This window comes from Lactuca saligna, chromosome 9, assembly GCF_052625555.1.
Source record: "Lactuca saligna cultivar CGN05327 chromosome 9, ASM5262555v1, whole genome shotgun sequence".
Taxonomy (NCBI): Eukaryota; Viridiplantae; Streptophyta; class Magnoliopsida; order Asterales; family Asteraceae; genus Lactuca; species Lactuca saligna.
The window spans coordinates 39,161,758-39,187,193 of record NC_136425.1 but is presented as its reverse complement, the minus strand read 5'-3'; the positions used below and the strand labels follow the sequence as shown (position 1 = coordinate 39,187,193).

Genomic DNA, 25,436 nt, shown 5'->3' with positions numbered 1-25,436 from the left:
CCCCGTGTCGCGCCACTATCTCCTTGATATAGATATCGGCCAACTTCTCGGCCAAGATGCTCTCCTGAATCGGAATAAAATGGGCGCTCTTGGTCAATAGATCCACGATGACCCATATAATCCACTCCTCGCGCAGTCCTGGGAAGCTTTGTGATAAAATCCATCGTAATATCTTCCCATTTCCACAACGGAATATCCAACGGCTGCATCTTGACGTGCAGTCTCTGATGCTCGGCCTTGACCTTCCTGCAGGTCAAACACCGCTCGACGTACCACGCCACATCCCGCTTCATGCTGGGCCACCAATAGTCCAGGCGAAGATCCCAATACATCTTCGTCACCCCTGGATGAATAGAGAATCGGGATTTGTGCACCTCGTCCATCAAGATCTGGCGCACGCCTCCATGATACGGCACCCACACCCTACGGTGTAGTGTCAATAATCCCCGACTATCATAATCGAAGGAGGTGACTTGTCCCACTATTTGCTCACTCTTCCGATGCTCCTCCTTCATAGCCTCCTGTTGAGCCTCTCGAATCTGCTCCAACAGAGGAGTCACCACGGTCATCCTCATGCAAACATCCATGATCGGTGCTGCCTTGCGGCTAAGTGCATTGGCCTTCCCCAGGTGGTAAAGGATCTCGCAATCATAATCCTTCACCACGTCCAACCACCGATGCTGCCTCATGTTCAGATTCGGCTGATCCATGAGGTGCCTCAAACTCTTGTGGTTCGTGTAAATGGTACAACGAATCCCGTAAAGGTAATGTCACAATATCTTGAGGGCGAATACCACCGCCCCCAACTCCAAATCATGTGTCGGGTAGTTTGCATCGTGAGGCTTCAGCTGCCTCGAGGCATAAGCAATGACATGCCCCCTATGCATCAACACTGCGCCTAAGCTTGATATCGACGCATCGCACTATACCACAAAATCCTCCACGCACTCGGGCAGGGCTAAGATCCGCGCCTCGCACAATAGATGCCTCAAAGTCTTGAACGCTGCCTGCTGCTTAGGTGTAACGTCATAAAATTTCAAACCAAAAATTTTCATTTTTACAGTCATCAAAACATGAGTAATAAGTTTAGGATCCAATGTAACAATTTAGTCACAACCGATTACATAACAAAAGATCATAAAATGGTTTTCCCCGAGTGTGTGTACGATCACGCCGGCGCCTTCCCACGGTCCTCGCTAGTACCTGAAACACATAACACAACATTTGTAAGCATAAATGCTTAGTGAGTTCCCCAAAATACAACCTACGCACATACGCCTTTCCAGGCCTTGACCTTCCGGTCCATGTATCTCAGGGGACTTCCGTCCCGACTGGGTAAACCTTCCGGTCCTACCCACGTCAACCTTACAGTCCATATGACCACGCCTTCCGGCCCATATCATATTGCCTTCCGGCCCAAATCAAGCATATCATACAGTACATATAACGAATAACTTAACACACATAAGGCATATATCTCATATAATATTCGACCTTCCGGTCACACAGTCAAAACCCTTCCGGGTACAGTATAGTGAGAAGACTCACCTCGAATGCCTCGCTATGTCGCTAATCGTAAATCCTAGAATCACTCGTGCTCGAACCCTCGAGCTGCAATCCTCCTATGATATAATAAATCTATAATTATTACTTGTACCACTAAGGTTGACCATCCATATCAAGTCAACACAGGTTGACTTGGTCAACAGTCTTTAGTCAATTTGGACCGGACTCGGCGAGTGCACAATAGTGACTCGGCGAGTCTACGCGTTTTAACCAACTCTCAAGGATTTTCCCTTTGACTCATCGAGTACTCCCCCGACTCGACGAGTTCCACCTGGGCCTGAATCACAAGGCCATCGCGACTCAACTCGCCGAGTCGCAAGGTCAACTCGGCGAGTCCCAACTTGACTCGGTCCATCTGTCAAAACCTTTCCAACTCTCTGCGACTCACTGAGTCGCCCATAACTCGGTCAGGACTACACACAGGGTGGTCTCAAGGACGATCTTCAAGCGACTCGTCGAGTCTGTTCATCAGACTCGGCGAGTCCATGCCATGCACCAGCTAAAACTGGCTTTTGCGGTCAGATCCGTTCCATACATTCATAGATCTGGCCTTCCCAAGCTTATTTGTCACGTAAAGTCTCAGTCTTGCTTGCCATGCAATGCATACAAGGCTTATTTTGGAGAAACAACCTCTAATATGACAACCTTAGCTTCTAACTCAAAAGGATGGACATAAAGCTTGTCATATAGGGTCTCCTGGACCTGCTAAGGCCCAGATCTAGGTTCCATATCTCCATGGGACCTTTCATACTTCCAATTCAAGCCAAGAAATGCAAGAAGAAACCCTAGATTTGACACATCAACACAAAACACGAAGTTTGGCTCTGAAAGTTACCTCAAGAAGACTCCCTTGATGAAATAGCAACAGATCCAAGCTCCCCAACTCCTCAAGCTTGTTCCTCTCCCTCCTTTCTTGCAATATCACACAAAATGATGAACAAATGGTCTCTAAATACACTCACAAGGGCTCACAGTCGTATGGGGGCTCTTAGGTTTCAAGGTGGCCGCAAATGAGGGCCATAAGGTCCTTTAAATAGGGCTTAGGACCGGGAAATTAGGGTTTCATTAAACAGCGCGGACTCGCCGAGTCCATCCCTTGGACTCGCCAAGTCCGGACGCGAACCCCCGCCCAAAACCGCGACCCGACTCGGCGAGTTCGACCTCCAACTCGCCGAGTCCCCTCATAGAAAGTCAAAGAAATATGAAATGAAGGTACCTGGGGATCCGGGCTGTTACAATTCTCCCCCACTAGAATAAGACTTAGCCCTCGAAGTCCCGCTAGGCTAATAGCTCCGGATGCTGCTCCTGCATCTCACGTTCCGGCTCCCAGGTCATCTTTGATCCCTTCCGATGCTGCCACTGAACCAATACCAGGGGTACCTCTAGCGGTTGCAGCTTACCGTGCGGTCGCTGGTGCTCGGCCTTGACCTGCCGACAAGTCAAGCACCTCTCGACAAACCAAGCGACATCCCTTTTCGGACATGGCCACCAGTACTCCTTCTTGAGATCCAAATACATTTTCGTAGCACCAAGATGAATCGAGAATTTCGATCGATGTGCTTCTTCCATCAAAATAGTGCACGCACCGCCCACAAACGGCACCCAAATCCAACCCTGAAAAGTCATAAGCCCTCGACCATTCGTAACAAATTCTGATACCTGACCTACAACCCGTTCCTTCTTCTGGTGTTCCGGCTTTGCAGCCTCCACCTGAGCCCCTCGAATAATATCCAGAATCGGGGTCAAAACCATCAATCTCATACAAATGTCTCGGATCGGGGTGCTATCCGCCCTACGGCTCAATGCGTCGGCTACCACATTAGCCTTGCCCGGGTGGTACAGGATCTCACAATCGTAATCCTTCGCCACATCCAACCACCTCCTCTGTTGCATATTTAGATTTGGCTGATCCATCAAGTATTTCAAGCTCTTATGGTCTGTGTAAATCGTACACCGAACCCCGTACAAATAGTGTCGCCAGATCTTGAGGGCAAACACCACCACCCCCAATTCCAGGTCGTGCGTGGGATATCTCGACTCATGAGGCTTCAACTGCCTTGAAGCGTACGCTATCACATGACCCCTCTGCATAAGTACCGCCCCCAAACCCGATATAGAGGCATCACAGTATACCACAAAATCCTCCATCCGTTCCGGGAGTGCAAGCACTGGAGCCTCGCACAATTTCTGACGAAGCGTCTCGAATGAGGACTGCTGCTCCGGTCCCCATGAAAACGTAACACCCTTCCGGGTCATCCTAGTAAGTGGCACAGCGATCTTGGAGAAATCCTTGATAAATATGCGATAATATCCAGCCAAACCCAGAACACTCCTGATCTCAGTGGGCGATCTCGGCACCTCCCACCTCAACACCGCCTCAATCTTGGCCGGGTCGACCAATATCCCTTTCTGGTTCACAAGATGCCCGAGGAACTGGACCTCTCGTAACCATAAATCACACTTGGAGAACTTGGCATACAGTCTCTCCGATCTCAAAACCCCAAGAATCTCCCGCAAATGTTCCTCATGCTGGTCCCTAGTCCTCGAATACACCAAAATATCATCGATGAATACGATCACCGACCGATCCAGCATTGGTCGGCACACCCGGTTCATGAGATCCATGAATGCGGCCGGGGCATTGGTGAGCCCAAAAGGCATCACCATAAACTCAAGATGTCCATAACGAGTCCTGAAAGCAGTCTTTTGGATATTCTCCTCGCGAACCCTCATCTGATGATATCCCAACCTCAAGTCAATCTTGGAAAACCAAGATGCCCCCTGCAACTGATCGAATAGATCGTCGATCCTAGGTAACGGATATCGGTTCTTAACCGTCAACTTGTTCAACTCCTGATAATCGATACACATCCGGTGTGAACCATCCTTTTTCTTGACGAACAAAATCGGCGCTCCCCAAGGCGAGCTACTCGGTCGAATGAATCCCTTTCCCAACAGCTCCTGAAGCGGCGAGGATAATTCTTGCATTTCTGGCGGAGCGAGACGATAAGGCGCCTTGGCGATGGGCGCCGCTCCCGGAACCAAATCGATACGAAACTCCACTTGCCTCTCCGGAGGCACACCTGGTAACTCTTCGGGGAACACATCCGAAAACTCGCATACAACCGGAACGTCATCAATCGAATTGGGCCTCTCCGCGGTCACACGAGTATCCATCACATAGGCTATGAATCCATCACAACCCTGCTGCAAACTCTGCCTTGCCCTGGCAGCTGAACAAAACGCCGACCCACACCGAGTCCCCTCGCCATAAACCGTGAGCACTCCCCCACTAGGGTCTCGAATTATCACCAGCTGTCTCTCGCAGTCAATGACTGCTCCAAACTTGCTCAACCAATCCATGCCCACGATAACGCAAACATCCCCCATAGCTATAAGGACCAGGTCTATAGGAAACTCGACCCCAAAAATCTCGAGCACGCATCCTCGAATCACCTCGGTGGCGTATACCGCTCTCTCATTTGCTATAGCAACTCGCAGGGGACGACTCATCGCCTCCCGATCGATATCGATGTGCTGGCTAAAAGCCAAAGAAACAAAGGACCGACTCGCACCCGAGTCGAATAATACCAAAGCAGGCACATGATTCACAAGAAAAGTACCTACGCATATAATAATATAAGCACAATATCTTAGTATAAATGTAAATACATGAAAGAATACATACCGACCACGACATCAGGCGCCGCGCGGACCTCCTCCGCAGTCAACTGGAAAGCTCTCCCACGAGCCTTCGGAGCCTCGGTCTTCACTGGCCGAACCTCAGGAACCCTGGGAGCAGGCGAAAATCCCTGGCGAAGCTGGGGGCACTTGGCCTTCCGATGGCCAGTCTGGTTGCAATGGAAGCAAACCATGAATCCCTTGGGGCAATCCCTAACAATGTGCCCCTCCTTGCCACACTTGTATCAAGCACCCGATCGACAAGCCCCCTCGTGACCCTTGTCGCACTTCCCACAAGTGCGACTCTTTTGACCTCCGGATCTCAGATCAGCGGACTTGGTCTGCTTGGCTGCCGGCTGAGACTGAGCCGGCCGCCGATCCACCCGTTGAGACTCGACCTCCTCCCTGGCCTGGGTCTCCAACTTGATCTCGCGCTTCCTAGCATTCGCCTGAAGCTCAACAAGGATATGACGAGTTCGATACGAACTCCCGGATATCCCTCCTCAGCACTCCCAAATACCGGCTCATCCGAGCCTGCTCCGTGGACACCTGCTCGGGGCAGAACATCGCCCTCTCATGAAACTTCCACGTGATCACCGTAACCGAATCATTACCCTGCTTGAGGGTCAAGAACTCCTGAACCAACCGTTCCCTCTCCACCGGGGGAACATACTCATCTCTGAACATGTCAGTAAACCTCTCCCAAGTCACAGTTGAGACCTCTGCCAGAGTGAAGTTTGCCGTCACAAACTTCCACCAATCCTTTGCTCCTAGGCGGAGCTGGTTCAGGACGAACCGAACCCTCAGATGCTCCGGACATGAACAAGTATAGAAGCATCCCTCAATATCCGCAATCCATCTCATCGCAGCAATCGGATCCTGCGTCCCGTCAAACTCTGGTGGCTTCGTGTTGCTGAACTCCCGGAACAGCAACGAGTCACCCCCTTGTGGTCTGGCAGCGGCCACAGCTGCGGTAGCTGCAGCGGTGGCAGCCTCAGTCAATGCAGCGTACCGCTCATCAAATGTCTCCATCAGCGTGGTCTTAGTAGACCTAAACATCTCCGGAATCTTGGCCCGGATCGCTGCAGCTACCTCCTCATGAATCATCTGATGAAGCTCCTCGTCAGTCACACTACTCGTACCAGGTCTGTGTCGTGGTCCAACCATGATGTCTCTGAAATACAACATAAAAATATCAGAGACTCTATCGGGCATAATCGCACTCGATAACGCAGTCCTACTCAGTCTTCGACACCTAGGGATTCTTACTTGGGCTGCCCACTGACCCGGTGTCCTTGGTAGTACGGGCCCAATACTACCAATTACACCGCGTCGGTATTCACCCCAAGTCCTCCTCCCCAAACCCCGAATCCTGAGTACTCTATTCTTGTCATACACTAGTTACCCACTCGCTCTCAAGCACCTCATAGAAGCAGGTTTCCCTAGACTAAGGCATCACAAAATCAGGCCACTCTAGTCCTAATATGTACACCTAGTCTACTAGCATGCGTATCATATCATATCATATCTCATAACACATATTGTAAGAGTATTTTGGGGATTTTTACCGTTCGGGCGCTGGCTGACCGTACACACTCTTTCTTCTTTGGTTGTCTCAAAATCATTTTTTTTTTTGATTTATTAATTAAAATTTTCTCAAATCCCCGGTTTGAGTTCAGTTACGCCCGAAGGTGTACCCGAATCCCTCAAACCAAGGCTCCTATACCAACTTGTAACGTCATAAAATTTCAAACCAAAAATTTTCATTTTTACAGTCATCAAAACATGAGTAATAAGTTTAGGATCCAATGTAACAATTTAGTCACAACCGATTACATAACAAAAGATCATAAAATGGTTTTCCCCGAGTGTGTGTACTATCACGCCGGCGCCTTCCCACGGTCCTCGCTAGTACCTGAAACACATAACACAACATCTGTAAGCATAAATGCTTAGTGAGTTCCCCAAAATACAACCTACGCACATACGCCTTTCCAGGCCTTGACCTTCCGGTCCATGTATCTCAGGGGACTTCCGTCCCGACTGGGTAAACCTTCTAGTCCTACCCACGTCAACCTTACAGTCCATATGACCACGCCTTCCGGCCCATATCATATTGCCTTCCGGCCCAAATCAAGCATATCATACAGGGCACATATAACGAATAACTTAACACGCATAATGCATATATCTCATATCATATTCGACCTTCCGGTCACACAGTCAAAACCCTTCCGGGTATATTATAGTGAGAAGACTCACCTCGAATGCCTCGCTATGTCGCTAATCGTAAATCCTGGAATCACTCGTCCTTGAACCCTCGAGCTGCAATCCTCCTATGATATAATAAATCTATAATTATTACTTGTACCACTAAGGTTGACCATCCATATCAAGTCAACACAGGTTGACTTGGTCAACAGTCTTTAGTCAATTTGGACCGGACTCGGCGAGTGCACAATAGTGACTCGGCGAGTCTACGCGTTTTAACCAACTCTCAAGGATTTTCCCTTTGACTCGTTGAGTACTCCCCTGACTCGACGAGTTCCACCTGGGCCTGAATCACAGGGCCATCGCGACTCAACTCGCCGAGTCGCAAGGTCAACTCGGCGAGTCCCAACTTGACTCGGTCCACCTGTCAAAACCTTTCCAAATCTCTGCGACTCACTGAGTCGCCCATAACTCGATCAGTACTACACACAGGGTGGTCTCAAGGACGATCTTCAAGCGACTCGTCGAGTCTGTTCATCAGACTCGGCGAGTCCATGTCATGCACCAGCTAAAACTGGCTTTTGCGGTCAGAACCGTTCCATACATTCATAGATCTAGCCTTCCCAAGCTTATTTGTCACGTAAAGTCTCAGTCTTGGTTGCCAAGCAATGCATACAAGGCTTATTTTGGAGACACAACCTCTAATATGACAACCTTAGCTTCTAAGGCCCAGATCTAGGTTCCATATCTCCATTGGACCTTTCATACTTCCAATTCAAGCCGAGAAATGCAAGAAGAAACCCTAGATTTGACACATCAACACAAAACACGAAGTTTGGCTCTGAAAGTTACCTCAAGAAGACTCCCTTGATGAAATAGCAACAGATCCAAGCTCCCCAACTCCTCAAGCTTGATCCTCTCCCTCCTTTCTTGCAATATCACACAAAATGATGAACAAATGGTCTCCAAATACACTCACAAGGGCTCACAGTCGTATGGGGGCTCTTAGGGTTCAAGGTGGCCACAAATGAGGGCCATAAGGTCCTTTAAATAGGGCTTAGGACTGGGAAATTAGGGTTTCATTAAACAGTGTGGACTCGCTGAGTCCATCCCTTGGACTCGCCGAGTCCGGACGCGAACCCCCGCCCAAAACCGCGACCTGACTCGGCGAGTTCGACCTCCAACTCGTCGAGTCCCCTCACAGAAAGTCAAAGAAATATGAAATGAAGGTACCTGGGGATCCGGGCTGTTACATCAGGCCCCCATCGAAAGACCACGACTTTCCTAGTCAACTGTGTCAGGGGTACGGCTATCTTGGAGAAATCTTGAATGAACATCCGATAGTAGCCTGCTAATCCTAGGAAACTCCGAATCTCGGATGGAGACTTCGGAACCTCCGATCTCATCACGGCCTCCACCTTGGCCGGGTCTACTGAAATCCCGTTCTGGTTGACGAAGTGCCCAAGAAACTACACCTCGCGCAACCAAAACTCACATTTGGAGAACTTGGCATACGAGCTCTCCCTCCTCAGGGTCTCCAAAACCTCCCTCAGATGCTCCTCATGCCCCTCCTGAGTCTTGGAATAAACCAAGATATCATCAATGAAAACTATCACAAACTGATCCAACATCGGTCTACACACACGGTTCATGAGGTCCATGAACGCGGCAGGAGCATTGGTGAGCCCAAATGGCATCACCACGAACTCATAATGGCCATAACGCATCCGAAACGCGGTCTTCTGTATATCCTCCTCTCTAACCCTCATCTGATGATAGCCTGAACGCAAATTGATCTTGGAGAACCAAAATGCTCCCTGCAACTGATCAAAGAGGTCATCAATCCTCGGGAGTGGGTAACGGTTCTTCACCGTTACCTTATTCAGCTCCCGGTAATCTACACACATCCAGTGCGACCCGTCCTTCTTCCTTACAAACAGAATCGGGGCTCCCCAGGGTGAACTACTCGGATGAATACATCCTTTGTCTAGCAGCTCCTGCAGCTGCGTAGATAACCCCTGCATCTCGGGAAGAGCCAACCGATAGGGTGCCTTGGCTATCGGAGCCGCACCAGGAACTAGGTCGATCCTGAACTCTACCTAACGCTCCGAAGGTATTCCAGGAAGCTCCTCCGGGAACACATCAGTGTAGTCTCACACCACTGGAACCTCGCTCACTGTCACCTTCCCCGACTCCCGGGTATCCATAACGTACGCGACATACCCCGCACATCCCTGCTGAAGGTCGCGCCTAGCTCTCGCTGTTGAACATACTATAGGTCCATGATGTGGCCTCTTGCCATGGATCACCGACTCTCCCCCACTTGGGGTCCTGACCCGCACTAGCTGCTGTGCGCAATCTATCACCGCCCCATTAGGGCTAACCAATCCATGCCTATAATCACCTTGTTCCCCCGAAATGGTATGGGAACCAAATCCACCAGATAATGCTCCTCAAATAACCTCAAAACACAATCCCTGAACACTGCTGATGCTCGCACCGATCGATCATCGGCAATCTCTACCTCTAAAGGGCAATCCAACATACCCGAGGACTCAGTAAACCTCTTGCTAAGCGCAAGGGAAACAAATGACCGGGTGGCACCCGAGTTGAACAACACCTGAACCGGAATACCGTTCACATGGAACGATCCTAATGCATATACACAGAGCACATATCAATAACATAACAATTATAAAATAAAGTAGAGGGAAAGAACCATACCCGTCACCACATCGGGTGCGGCGCGTGCCTCTTCTGCAGTCAGCTGAAACGCCCGGCTCCTCACCACTAGAGCCTCTGCCTTGCCCTGTTGGCCATCTGTAATCAGCAGGGTAGCTGGAGCTGGCGCCTTAACCGGTGCTGGTGATGTCAACTGGGGGCAATTGGCCTTCTTGTTGCCCCTCTGGTTGCAGTGAAACACAGCAACTCCGATGTCTGAATCACAGGTGCAGGGGCAGTACAATCCCTGCTGAAATGCCCCGCCTTGCCGCACTTATAGCAGCCCGACGATCCCAATCTACATACCCCCTCATGAGGCCTGCCGCATTTCCTGCAGCGGCCCGGTCCTGACTGGCCTTTTGGCCTACCATCTGATCCCTTGGGCTTCTTCCCCGAAGCCCCTCCTGCTGTCCTTCCTCAGTCTTCCTCTTCCGGACGTGCTCCGAATCTATCTCTCTCTCCCTCGCCCTGGCAATCATAGAGTCCAAGGTAGGGCAAGCTGAAAAACTAACATGCTCTCGAATATCAGCTCGGAGCATGTCATGGTAGCGGGTCCTCCTCATGTCCTCATCACCCGCATACTGGGGCACTAACAATGCCCTCTCCCGAAACTTGGTGGTGATCTCCGCCACAGTCTCCGTCGTCTGTCTCATGTCCAAAAACTCTCTGGCCAACTGCTGAAGCTTGACAGCCGGCACAAACTCTGCCCTGAACCTGGTCACGAAGTCCGACTAGGTCATATCCTCGATAGCTGAGGCTCCCAACGAGTCACTCACGGACTCCCACCAATCCGTAGCTCGATCTTGTAAACACCCTGCCACAAACCTCACCTTCGACCCCTCAGGGCAGAAGCTAATCATCTGTGCAGACTCAACGTCGGCAATCCATCGCCTGGCAGTTATGGGGTCCTTCGCCCCGTGAAAATTCGGTGCACCACTTCCCCTGAAGTCCTTAAAGGACAGAGTGCGGGATCCTGACTGGCCAGATGCCATGTCGCTCCTAAATGCTCGGAGGCGATCCTCCATCATCTCCAATATCCCTTCTTTTATTGACCCGAAGATAATGGGGGTCGACTCAAGGATGCCTCTAGTGATCTCTGACGCGATGAACTCGCGTAGCCTCTCATCTACTGGCTCGACACCTGATCCCGAACTCGATCCCTCTCCTGAACTGCCAACTGCTGGCCTTGGGCGTAGTACCACCATTCTGAAACACAAAGAAATAACAACTGTTAATGATACTGATACCCCTGGAGGGATCACACCCACTACAAATTCCCTGGTCTTATCTTAGCCTTCCTCGGTTCGGGTACAAATCCTCTGCTTTCAGTAGTACGGGCCCATACTACCTTCCACATCTATCCGTACCTTCCCCAAAGACCGCCTCGACTCAACCAGGTCCCTTCCACTACCGCTGATCACTGCTACTCTTATCCTAGGCTTTCCCTAGGAAACCTTTGACTCCACCCAACCTAGTCCTCAGCTGCTGAAGGCCTCTTGGTGATGCCAATTAGCTATTACCTGAATACAATCACATGTGACGAGGCTCGGATAATCCTTTGAGTAAGGGACTCATCCCTACAACGGTTAGGACTCAAACAAGAGCTACGCAATAGGGTCAAATCCAACACTCTGAGATTATTCAACCCTGATCACATGTTGCTTTAACGTATTCACCTAACAGCTAACTCCCATCACTTCAAAGCCCACATAGCACAAAGCAAGCAGCATTTGGACATAAAGAAAACAATCTCAAGCAACTCTATCCTCGTAGAGAAAACTGAACTAGCATACAATGCTAAGCTCATGCTATCAGGCATAACCTAAACAGGCTATCCTACTGTTGTCTACTTAATCCTAGCATGCAATTTCATATACTGAGGCACACAAGCAGGCAGATACGGCATCACTCCTAGATCCTTAGTCCTATTCTAGCATGTTGTTCTACAGGAACTGATAAACATATATAAACTTGTATGGGTACATTGGGGAATACTTACTTGAGCTCGGCCGGTCGCGCACATCACACACTTTGTTCTTTCTTAAAACCCTTTACTTAGCCTTTTAGAAAACATTTTCTCTTTCCAAAATCTTTTAATCCCTCGATTTGAGTTCAAACACCCCTGAAGGTGTGTCCGAATCCCTCAAACCAGGGCTCTGATACCAACTTGTAACACCCCAAAAATACGAGCCAAAAATTTCATTTTTAAATACACATACTTAGCGAAACATTAAAATAAAACATTCACCAATCATATCATTTCATAGAAGATGTACGTGTTTGGAAACCAGTTTATAAAAACATAATAAAGTCAGAGTACAAATCCCCAGGAAGATCTCTTAGTGCGGAATACAAAGCGTGTGTGTGATGTGTTGCTACCGCGCGAGCTCCTTCCCTTTCGAAGAAGAGTTACCTGAAACCAAAACTGAAAACTGTAAGCACGAAGCTTAGTGAGTTCCCCCATCATACCATATACCATACAATCACATATCATACATATTGTCAGGCATTTCTGGGGTGCCCGACCTACCCGGTACGACCATTCTGGGGTGCCGACCTACCCGAGTCAAGCCATTCTGGGGTGCTGACTACCCTTTAGTCCTAACGATCGAACCTTGGTGACTATTCCCCTCCTACTACCTCTATCACATATAACATAACAAGCCAGCATGCAAACATAGCATAACAAACTGTTAGACGTATCTGGGGTGTCTGACTACCCTTCGGTCCTAACAACCGAACTCTACTACTATCAAATAAAACATATCATGCTAGCATATAACATATCAAGTAGTAGCAAACCTAGATGATATCACAAAGACAATCATCTATCATACGTCTCCTACTAGTGGGCCGGCATTGTGGCCTTAGACCCACCGCTATTGGAAGGTAACTCACCTCGAAAGTAGCTGCTGAAATCTGCTTGTTGAGCGTCTAACTCCTGGATCGCAAATCCCCCGGCTATAAACCATAAACATAGGCTAGACACCCATAAATACCATTAGGTCAAAAGACTGACCCTCCCTTGGCCCAAGGTCAACCCATTGGTCAAAGTCAATGCCCGTTTGACTGGACTCGTCGAGTCATGGCATGGACTCGCCGAGTCCTTTTCCTAGTAACCCGGTCTACCCAACCAGTCCTTCTTCCCACTCACTGATTCACTCTCCATTCATGACTTGGGACGATTGAACTGACTCGTGACCCGACTCGCCGAGTTCTAGGCAATCTTCATAGGAATCACCGAGTTGTTCATCCAACTCGCCGAGTCTAAGGCCATCTTCATGGAACTCTCCAAGTTCCTCCTTGGGACTCGTCGAGTCCCTATGACCCATTTCCCATATAGGCCAAATATGAGACATGAAACGCTTCAAAACCATAGATCCATGTCCCTTGAGCATGCTTATCACGTAAAGTTGCAAACTTTACGTGCATGCATGGCCCTATAAGCTAAAAAGGCCAAAACCAAGCTCTTGAAGAGGTCATAGACTCAATGGGGACCTTAATCACTTCAACCACAGGAACTTTATGCTACAAATTCATCCAATAAGTCCATATCAGAAGTCATTTCGGATCATTAAGCACCACACATGGAGCTTGGTGTTTTAGGGCTTGAAAACCACCAATTTGGGACAAAAATGGCAACTAATGATCTAAAGATCAAGGTAGAGACTTTTCTACCTGAATGGAAGCTTCTCCCTGAGTAGAGTTCGGATCTACTCCTTTCCTTGCACTTTTCAACCACCTCTTGATACCAACTTGTAACACCCCAAAAATACGAGAAAAAAATATCATTTTTAAATACACATACTTAGAAAAACATTAAAATAAAACATTCACCAATCATATCATTTCATAGAAGATGTACGTGTTTGGAAACCAGTTTATAAAAACATAATAAAGTCAGAGTAAAAATCCCCAGGAAGATCTCTTAGTGCAGAATACAAAGCGTGTGTGTGATGTGCTGCTACCGCGCGAGCTCCTTCCCCTTCGAAGAAGAGGTACTTGAAAGCAAAACTGAAAACTATAAGCATGAAGCTTAGTGAGTTCCCCCATCATAACATATACCATACAATCACATATCATACATATTGCCAGGCATTTCTGGGGTGCCCGACCTACCCGATACGGCCATTCGGGGGTGCCGACCTACCCGAGTCAAGCCATTCTAGGGTGCTGACTACCCATGTCAAGCCATTATGGGGTGCTGACTACCCTTCAGTCCTAACGAATGAACCTTGGGGACTATTCCCCCTCTATTACCTCTATCGCAGATAACATAACAAGCCAGCATGCAAACATAGCATCACAAACTATTAGATGTATTTGGGGTGTCTGACTGCCCTTCTGTCCTAACAACCGAACTCTACTACTATCACATACAACATATCATGCTAGCATATAACATATCAAGTAGTAGAAAACCTAGATGATATCACAAATACAATCATCTATCATACGTATCCTACTGTTGGGCCGACATTTTGGCCTTAGACCCATCGCTACTGGAAGGTAACTTACCTCGAAAGTAGCTGCTGAAATCTGCTTGTTGAGCGTCTAACTGCTGGATCACAAATCCCCTGGATATTAACCATAAACATAGGTTAGACACCTATAAATACCATCAGGTCAAAAGACTGACCCTCCCTTGGCCCAAGGTCAAACCCTTGGTCAAAGTCAATGCTCGTTTGACTGGACTCGCCGAGTCATGGCATGGACTCGCCGAGTCCTTTTCCTAGTAACCCGGTCCTACCCAACCAGTCCTTCTTCCCACTCACTGATTCACTCTCCATTCATGACTTGGGACGAATGAACTGACTCGTGACCCGACTCGTCGAGTTTGAAGAACAACTCGCCGAGTTCCAGGCAATGTTCATAGGACTCGCTGAGTTGTTCATCCAACTTGCCGAGTCTAAGGCCATCTTCATGGAACTCTCCGAGTTCCTCCTTGGGACTCACCGAGTCCCTATGACCCATTTCCTATATAGGCCAAATTTGAGACATGCAATGCTTCAAAACCATAGATCCATGTCCCTTGAGCATGCTTATCACGTAAAGTTGCAAACTTTACGTGCATGCATGGCCCTATAAGCTAAAAAGGCCAAAACCAAGCTCTTGAAGAGGTCATAGACTCAATGGGGACCTTAATCACTTCAACCACAAGAACTTTATGCTACAAATTCATCCAATAAGTCCAGATCAGAAGTCCTTTCGGATCATTAAGCACCACACATGGAGCTTGGTGTTTTAGGGCTTGAAAACCACCAATTTGGGACAAAAATGGCAACTAATGATCTAAAGATCAAGGTAGAGACTTTTCTACCTGAATGGAAGCTTCTCCCTGAGTAGAGTTCGGATCTACTCCTTTCCTTGCACTCTTCAACCACCTCTTTCTCCTTCTAAGCTCCAATCTCCTTCACAAGGCCAAAAACTCTCTCTAGATCAATAAGAGGGGGCTAGGGTCTCACTCTAATGCTCTTTGGAAGTGTTGGGGACAAAGGAGGCCAAGATAGAGTGTTTAAATAGGGTGCAAACACCCGGATTAGGGTTTTTGCCCAACCAGGACCGACTCGCCGAGTCCAGAGTCCAAATCCCGTTCCTTGACCCACTCCTACTCGGCGAGTTGGCCTATCAACTCGCCGAGTCCAAGGAAATATATATATATATATATATATATATATATATATATATATATATATATATATATATATATATATAAAGAAAATAAATATCAACGAGTACGTACCGGGAACCAGGTGCTACACTGTCGATATGCCAAATGGCGATGGTCCGAACCCTAAGTAAGGGAGAGTTGGGCGTTCTGGTGGGAGGATCAACAATCTATTTGAGTTACAGTTCAGAGGATTGGGTTATGGGGGTATGCGGTATGAGTACATGAGACTTGTGTTTAGTGGCAGACAAGGCCATAGATAGAGCAAGGTGATGCACGTGTACGAGACCAAGGAAGATTGAGAGTACCCACGACAAGTAGTCGATGATCTGTAACTTCCCAAATTTCAGAAGTACGATTGAAGGGTCTAAAGTGTACATTAAGGGAGCTACTCGACGAGTAGGTGCGGTTACTCATCAAGTCGGAGTTTGGATTTGGTCGCGAGTTAAGTGACCAACTCGCCGAGTCGGCACCTGGACTCGACGAATTGGTGCTGGGAAGAGAAAAACCCTAATCTTAAGGTTTGCACCCTACTTAAAGGGCTTAATGTCCTCCCCTCCGCCTCTTTATTTCCCTTGAGAGTCAATGAACCCTAAAATCGTATGAGCTTCCATTGTGAAAGAGATTTGAGCTTTGGAGGAGGAATATTGAGAAGAGAGCGTGAAGAACAAGAGGCTAGCATCAAGGGTTTGGTGTAGATCCAGAATCTACTTCAGCTTGGGCACATTTTGGAGGTAACAAGTTGTTACCTTGACTCTTTTACATCTAGAACTATTATTGAATGAGATTTGGGGCCATTTTGGCATGTTAAGGATCTATTTCAGGTTAGGGGTCTAGATCTGAGGTTGCTACTACAGATCTAGACTTGTCTTGTTCTAGAAACTCATAAAGTATCAGCCCTTGGTTTGTTTGTGAAGCATCTTTGTCTTAAACCTTATCCCTAGGTTGATTTGGGCCTATAGCTCCTTGTTTTCACGTAAAGTTGGCAAATTTACGTAAGAGTCATGCCATAGAAGGATGGATCTACATTTTGGAGCTCCTACATGGCTGGAAAAAGGTATGTATGGATGAAGGGCTAAAGAGACTCAACGAGTCATATGATGATGAGCTTGAAATCGACGAGTTGGAAGAACAACTCAGCGAGTCTGATGAAGATTGTCGTGGACTCGGCGAGTCTGTTCTTGGACTCGGCGAGTCACAACGTAGAACCCCCAACCTCTTCTAGTTAAGACTCAGAGCAGTGAGTTGAGTGGTGACTCAGTGGGATGGACAGGATAGGACTCGGAGATTGTTGAACTCGACGAGTCATGGGGTGACTCGGCGAGTCGAGTCGTGATATGAGAGTTTTTTGAGTTTAAGAACTCGGCGAGTCAGTGGATTGAATCGGCGAGTAGGGTCAATCAGGAAGGTTGACTTTAGCCAGGACTTTGAATTTGACAAATTCGACCTTCAAGGGTATTATGGTAATTTGGATATTTATGTCAATGGATCATTGATGGCTATGGGTGTTGGAGTTGGAGATAGTGCTTCGGGATTGTGCTTTCGTGGTTCGGTTCGGCAGTTGCAGGTAAGTTATCCTCATTATACCCAAGGGTCTAAGGCACCAAGGCCGGCCCTTTGATTTTTATTTGAGATAGTTACTGCTGTGATATGTTAGTTGACATTCTGGTAGAAAGGATGATTATGTGTTAGCTTTGTTGGTTAGATTAGTATCTTGGTAGATTGGTGATGGCTATGCTTAGTGGTCTGTAGTTGGTCTGACTGTTTGTATATTGTTAGGAGATTACTTGTTATATGTGCGCATGTTTGAGCAGTAGTAGAGGGTATTCCATCCCCGTAGGATGATAGGGCCCTAGTATGTGTTTCTGTAGACTGTTATGTGATTATTTGATAGTTGCATATGTTTGTAAGTATGTGGGTATTCCAACCTGATGGTTGTGGGCCACGAGTATATTCCAACCTTGTAGGATGATTGGACTCATAGCAGGTAGGGCATTCCAACCCGAGGGTTGTGGTCCAGGAGTATTCCATCCCGGTAGGATGATTGGACTCATAGCAGGTAGGGCATTCCAACCTGATGGTTGTGGGCCAGAAGTATTTTATCCTGGTAGGATGATTGGACTCATAGTAGGTTGGCATTCCAACCCGATGGTTGAGGGACTGGGGTATTCCATCCTGAGGGATGATTGGATCCATAGTAGTTGTTGTTGTATGTGTAGGTGTCCGGGCATTCCAACCCGATGGTTGTGGGCCGAGAGTATTCCATCCTGGTAAGATGATTGGACTCATAGTATGTTGGCATTCCAACCCAATGGTTGAGGGCCAGGGGTATTCCAACCGAATGGTTGATTGGACCTATAGTATGTTGTTCATTGTTGTATGTGTATGATTATGTGTGTATGGGTATTTTGGGGGAACTCACTAAGCTTTCAATCTTACAGTTACAATTTATTGTTTCAGGTACATCAGGAGATCGTGGCAAGGCAAAGGCGTGATCGTACTACTCCTCATATTTCATGATTTTGTGATTTAGTTATGGGGATACTCTGATGTTTAAACTATTTTGAAAACAAGTTGTAATAACTTAATGGTTTTTGAATGGAATAAAATGTTTTAAATTGGCGTAAATTTTATGAGTGTTACATGATCAGGGATCTATTATGGATAAGGGTTGTCGGGGTTTGCCAATGTTCGAGTACGAGACAGTTGGGTCATTGGGGTCGAGTTTTGATTGTTGAGAATTTCTAGTTTGATGTATGGGTTGTTAAATGCACTCCAGGAAGGGTAGCATTTGATTTAGCAACCAACTTTAGAGTCGGTATATGTATTCTCGCATGGGTTTTGAGCAATAAAGGGTAGGGTTTCGGATTTTCATCAACATGTTCTCAGTCATTGACGATTCCTCCATATTTCAAATTGTGAGTTGGAGTATTTCAAGGTTTCAAGTTGTGCGAGGGGGAAGACCAGTGGTTGAGGCAAGACAGTGTGAGATTTTGAGAGAGTGTATTGCGGTATCCGAGTATGATGTTGTGAGTGGAAAGATCAGGGATTGAGGCAAGACATCGTGAGGTTCTGTGATGGTGTGATGAGGCATTCGAGTATGAAGCCCTAAATTTTTGGATTATTTTGAAACTTGAGTTTGTGAGATGGGAAGTGGAGTACCGAGTGACTATTGTTCTAGTGGGAGCCTTTTAGCTAATTTTCATCAGACGGGATTGTCCAAGGGTGTAACTGTACTGAGGAAAATGTCTTGTCTACGAGAATTTTGTCAAGAGTAACGATGCATAATCTGGAAAGGTTTGTGTACCTATCTATGTTAGACCACAGAGTATGAGTTAGCAAACTCAGTGTAGCGATGACTTGTTAAATGAGATTATGGGGTGATAAGAGAGTGAATGGATCGGGGTGGGAGTAATGACCTAGGACAGTCGGGAAAGAACCGTGGGATGAGCCCGCAACTAGTGAGAGAGTATTATGAAACTGCAGGGAGCCGTAGCATTCACGAGTCAGTGAGAGAGTTTCGTAAGACTACGAGGAGTCGTAACATCCATGGCTCAATGAGAGAGTGTCGTAAGCCTGCGGGGAGCCGTAGCATTCACGAGTTAGCGAGAGAGTGTCGTAAGCCTACGGGGAGCCGTAACATTCACGAGTCAGCGAAATAGTGTCGCAAGCCTGCGAGGAGCCGTAACATTCACGAGTAAGTGAGAGAGTGTCATAAGCCTACGAGGAGCCGTAGCATTGACAAGTCAGTGAGCTTCGTGCTTACCGTGTTGTGTGTTATGTGTTTTAGGTCCTTCTCATGATCACGGGAAAACATCGACTTGATTGTACACACACGGGTTGGAGATTTGTTTTGGAGGGTCCTGGATTGTGTTATAAACAACTTTTGAACATGTGTTTTTGATAACTTGATATAAACTGAGGATTTTTGTGATTGTGCTAATAAGATTAATGTGATTTTAAACAAAAATTTTATTTGAAAATCTACAGTGTTACATGTAAATACTTAGGTTCATCCTTCTTCCTTGGAACTAACTGATTGATTCTATGATATATTCATCCATTCACACAAAAAGTGTATACCCCACATGTTATGTTAGCAATTGATTCATCCACATCTACACCCATGGATGCAAATGAAAAGTTGGTGTTGTACGCATATATCTTTTTTCTAGGCAATTTGCCTAATTTGGTTTCTGTGGTGAAAAGATCGTGTAATTCCTTAGGAATACAGGAGTCTGCCAACCTTGTCTTCCCATTCCTGCAACAAAAGCTAGGAGATTGAAACAACAATTGTTTTGCTCCACAATATTTGCATATGTCATTGAACTTCACTACACAATGTTTTTTACGGATGCCAGCAAAAACAAAAGCATATGGATCCTCAGGGACGCTACCATCTTGTAACATGGAGTGACACTGCCATCGGTACAACCTTATACTGATCGATTCATCGGTTATTGTTAATAATGGTTATATATATATATATATATATATATATATATATATATATATATATATATATATGATAAATTTTGATGTATTTGTTTTTTTTAATAACACATAAACCCTCAAAATAAGAAAATGTTTTTGCTGTAACGTCGTATGTGCGTGTCCAACCAAAAATATACAACCTTATATTTAGACAATGGATAAGCCCACTGCCAGTTGCGCATCTCTTATCCTTAAATAAGCCGATAGATTGTCGATGGGCTGGGCCTTGGCAAAAGTTTCATGCAACCAAGTAATCAACCTAAATCTTATCATTGGAAACACGAAAGCAATGCATTTATAATCAACACAGTCTATGTAGGAAATGAGACATGAATATTCGAGCTAAAGTATAATATAAAGATTAATCGGATAATTGGATTCGATACCAAAGATTATAAACTTTTTAAATATTGATTTCTGACAATATGTTTCTGAATAATATAAACAATTGATTCCAAATATAATTCGTATAAATTTAATAATCTGCCATGCTATTAATGGGAGGATTCCGAATGTATGGATGGAGGTATATTTTGGCCTAAAATGGCGATCCTCCTCCTCCCTCATCTAATAAGTGCACAACAACTTCCCCTTCATTCCTCAGGGAAGATTACAAGAGACAAGAAACAAGATCGGATCAGTGGGGCGCCTTTTCGTAGGTTCACCCCCCTGATTCTTGTTCAGACTCTTCGTTCTTCTTCCTTCTTTGCGGGATCTTATCAGGTACGCACAATCTGCATTGGAATCCCATAAACTAGTTCCGATTCTTCCTTTTTTATTTTTCGAATTCGTATAGTTGGTCAAAATCTGATTTTGATTTGGGTTTAGAATTTGAGTTCCGCCCAATTCGTGGAAAAAAAAAAGCAGGGTTTAACGGGAAAAAAAAATGTCGATTTCGGTGGATTGGTCGGATCAACCTCCGGAATTGCTTGAAACAATTGCGAAGGAGCTAAAGATTCATCAGGATTATGTTCGATTTAGAGCTGTTTGTTTAGCTTGGCGAAGCGCGACACCAAGAATCCCTAAACATTTACCATGTCAACTGCCCTGGTTAATGCTCCCTCGAAGAACAAATCAGAATCCACAATCAAATACCCGAAGCTTTTTGAACGTCTCGGATGATAAAGTTCACCTTATTGATCTGCCTGAAGATTCTGATAGCAATCGTCGATGTGGATCTTCATATGGATGGCTTGTGATTCTGGAAGAAACCCCTTCAATTTCAATCGTAAACCCATTAACCCAGGCCAGACACCACCTCCCACCATTATCATCGTTTCCAAACGTAACATCCTTCGAGCCATCTGAAATTGGGAAAGAATACACTCTCAAAACATCAGAAGGGGAAGTATATACATGTAATTCAAAAGAAATGCGTGATTCTTTCATCAAAAAGGTGATCTTTTCTTCAAGCCCTTCAAATGAAAACACCGATTACTATGCGGTGGCAATTCTAAATCAAACCGGTGATCTTGCATTTTGCAAGAAAGGCGACAACTGTTGGAAATTCATAGACGATGCAAATTCTTTCTGTGAGGACGTTGTTTTTCACAAAGAGTGTTTCTACGCTGTGAGTAAACATGGAACAGTTGCTATATGCGACATTACTGGATCATCACCAAATGTTTCCTTTATCGAAACCCCAAGACAAGTTGGAGGTGATATGCAATATTTGGTGATATGGAAAGATGAATTATTGTTGGTGACTCGATATATGGAGGTTGAATTTAACATGGATCAACATAAAGTTGATATTGTGTATAAAACTACCGACTTTCGAGTGTTTAAGTTGATTTTAAATGGGCCAAAATGGGAGAGTCTGAGTGGATTGGATGGGTGTGCGTTGTTTTTGGGGGAGAATTCTTCCATGGCGTTTCGTGCTTCTGATTTCCATGGTTGTAATGGGAATTGTATATATTTCACAGATGATTATTCTGAGTGGAATTATGATGGTGCTAATGGGGATCATGATTTGGGTATTTATGACTTGGAAAATGGTAGTGTGGTAGGTTTACCGGGTTATGAAAAGTTGTCCAATGGACGTCGATGGCCTCCTCCAATTTGGATTACTCCAAGTCTACATTAATCACGTAAGCTCTATAAAACATAAACATAACAGGTTGTACTGTGTTTTGTCTGTGTCTTATGTCCATTGGACTAGAACTGATGCCAATGGGACAAAAGTTGCAATCTTTGGTCCTATCCAAAAAAAAGGTGGGACATGAGATTGCTTTTAATCTGTTGTTGTGTAAAAGACGTGAATGTCTTTGTTATCCTGACGAGGATTTGTGTTTTCTTTTGTAGCAAGTGTGATTGGTTTAACGAGGAAAGTGACAAGACAAATGTTGGTGAACATTTTTCTAAGCTTGGTTGGCTTTTTGTATGATATATAAAGTTATGAGAGTTTTTGGTAATGAAATATTGTTATTTCTTTCTTACTTCGACTATAAATTGCTTGTGTGTGACATATGAAGTTATAATCGAATGTAAGGAAAGAGAAAATTGCATCGTGTTCTATGTTTAATGTTGATGTCAGTCCATTCAGTTGAGTTGATGAGAAACAAACTCGTAACAAACTTAAAGAGATTATTTATGAATGGTACATGTTCATCGGTTTAATTATAAACATCAAATATACAAAAGGCTAATTCAACGGCTTGGAATTTATCGCTTGTGTCAATTATCAAGATATATTTTTTTAGTCGTGTCTAACAAAGAAACCATATAATATAAAACAGATCTTTTATACTCTTGATAATATATATTTGAGATCGAAAATGCTGAATAGGCTATGATATTTACAATTTAGGACCGAACATCCATATGAGATAATGATAATCTCATTAAAAGTTTAAGCCACTCAATGAAGCTCATATTTCAAAGGCTAAGTAAATTCAATTTTCAAAAATATCATACAAAAATCAAAAGATAAATTCATACGACTTTTTCCTTTTTTTTTTTTTTTTTTTTTTTTTTTTTTTTTTTCAAACCACTATGTTTACAGAAATTCCACAAATGCTAGTATTGTATAACTATATAAGTGAGCAATTATATATATATATATATATATATATATATATATATATATATATATATATATATATATATATATGAGTAGGATCAAATGAGAACACCTAAAAGATTGAGAACGCGAGAACACATCTGGTCCATTTAGATAATAAAATCTAAGGTTATTATCAAACAAGCAATTTATGTAAAATTTTAAAAGTTACAGGTATTAAAGTGTAACTTCAAATGGTGAGAAGGGTACTATAGTAATTGGGCATTTTCCACCATTAGTTAATTCCTATAATTTCTCAATCACTCACCTATTTCCTTCCATTTCCCGTCTCTCTCTTCATCTCTCTGTAAACCTTGTAAACCTAGGTATGCCTCCACCGTCTCCATCTTCAGCAGAGCACAATCTTTCCATTATCATCATCCCATCCCTACGCCACCATTTTACACAGCCCTATATCATTGATCCACCACCATCGCTTGCATCGAGTTTAACCACCAACCTCCATCATCATCTTCGATTCAAGATGAGAAATCAATCAATGTTCAAATAACAAAATAAAAGCCTTTGCAAATCCGAAATCAACAATACATACAAAGGGAAATCAGGTTTGCATCTTATTCCTAATCAAAACGATAAACCCCATGATCTTTGTTTGCATTAGAATCGATTTTCAGGGCATCTATTGTTCAAAATTGTCAATCACCTTGATTCCTGCAGTCTCTTTGTGCGACTGCTGCTGCAAGCGACCAATCACAGTTTGAAAAGCCCACTTGCGATCGAGGTAGGGCTATCGAGGTAAAACAGTCAAATAATCAATCTATGATTAGGATCAGAATCAACGGTACATTTTTTGTTTATTTATTGTAGTTTGATCTATTTTTTGAGATCCTTTTGGTTTTTTTCTTATCAATTCACTGGATCCGACTGATATTATACAAGATTTGGAAGAATCGGTCGTCTAGTTGCTAGAGTTGCTCTTCAGAGAGATGATGTTGAGCTTGTTGCTGTTAACGATCCTTTCATCTCCACTGATTACATGGTACACTTCTTGTTTTGGTTTGCCACTTTAGTGTTAAATACAATTCGATCTATAAACGAATGCTACTGATTGGTTTTATCTAATAAACACTTCAATATTATAGATCTTAAATAAGCTGCAAACAGGAATATTCTAAGTGATGCTTAGGATCATGTAGTAGAACGCTATTTAGTTTGTATGAACACACTATCAATGTCTGGGTTTATAGAGTGCGTGATCTCAGTATGTCTCGGCGTATTTGTCACAATCTCTATCATCTCTTTCCCTTTTATGACAAAAAGTTACTCGAATGAAACAAATGATTATTCTATCAGTGGATCAAAAATTCATTTATCACAGTGTACTATAAGATCTCTTTACCTTGTTCGAATGTAGATGTATGGATTTATATAGGATTCAATCTGTTTTACAATCATGTGATTTATATATAATAAACGATCCATTTGTTTTACTTGCAGACATACATGTTCAAGTACGACAGTGTTCATGGTCAATGGAAGCACAATGAACTTAAGGTGAAGGATGAGAAAACCCTTCTCTTTATTACATTTTGATTTATTAATGCAATTTAGAAAACAAATTGGTTAATGAGTTAAGCACTTTTTGTGGACAAATAATACAAAAAATTTCTTTGATTTCTTGTAGATTGACCGAGTTAATACGGATGGGCTAAATTATTATAAGGATGAATGATGAATGCACATGGACAACAACTTGAAAGGAGCTGACATTTATTTATATTAAGACATTGTAGTTTTTCATTTGTGATTACAATTGTATTCATATATGATTGCAAATGTGTTTTGTTGATGTTTCATCTCTAATTTGTGTTCTAGTCATTTAAGATTACAAATGTATTGATTTTTTTATAATGCTATTTATTCAATTAGGATGATATTTGTATTCATTAAAAAACTATAATATCTTATATTTATGAATGAAAATGTGCATTCATATATGAATAATGTCTCAAAGTGATTTTAATCATTCAGTACAATTGTGTCAATATAAATATACAAAGTCCAGGTTACAAT

At 44.5% G+C, this 25,436-nt stretch overlaps 2 protein-coding genes across 4 annotated transcripts; both read left to right on the top strand.

Annotated features, from left to right (window-relative positions):
- The first annotated feature begins 20,734 nt into the window (after nt 1–20,734).
- LOC145015492 (F-box protein SKIP23-like) lies at nt 20,735–22,851 on the top strand. Of its 3 annotated transcripts, none has more exons than XR_013665900.1 (3): nt 20,735–21,064; nt 21,170–22,555; nt 22,646–22,851. XR_013665900.1 is itself a non-coding variant. In XM_078973973.1 (3 exons), exon 2 carries the CDS (start codon nt 21,228–21,230, stop codon nt 22,425–22,427), a length of 1,200 nt encoding a protein of 399 aa, XP_078830099.1. In that variant the 5' UTR covers nt 20,735–21,064; nt 21,209–21,227; the 3' UTR covers nt 22,428–22,431; nt 22,646–22,851. The 3 variants fall into 3 exon arrangements, 2 of the variants coding, with proteins under 2 accessions (XP_078830099.1, XP_078830098.1); XM_078973973.1 differs by having other exon boundaries at nt 21,209–22,431; XM_078973972.1 differs by having other exon boundaries at nt 20,738–21,064; nt 21,170–22,431.
- An 879-nt stretch (nt 22,852–23,730) lies between these two features.
- LOC145016236 (uncharacterized) lies at nt 23,731–25,219 on the top strand. Its single transcript, XM_078974616.1, has 6 exons — nt 23,731–23,841; nt 23,925–23,968; nt 24,081–24,158; nt 24,303–24,402; nt 24,861–24,917; nt 25,048–25,219. Exons 1-6 carry the CDS (start codon nt 23,731–23,733, stop codon nt 25,093–25,095), a joined length of 438 nt encoding a protein of 145 aa, XP_078830742.1. The 3' UTR covers nt 25,096–25,219.
- The last annotated feature ends 217 nt before the right edge of the window (nt 25,220–25,436 follow it).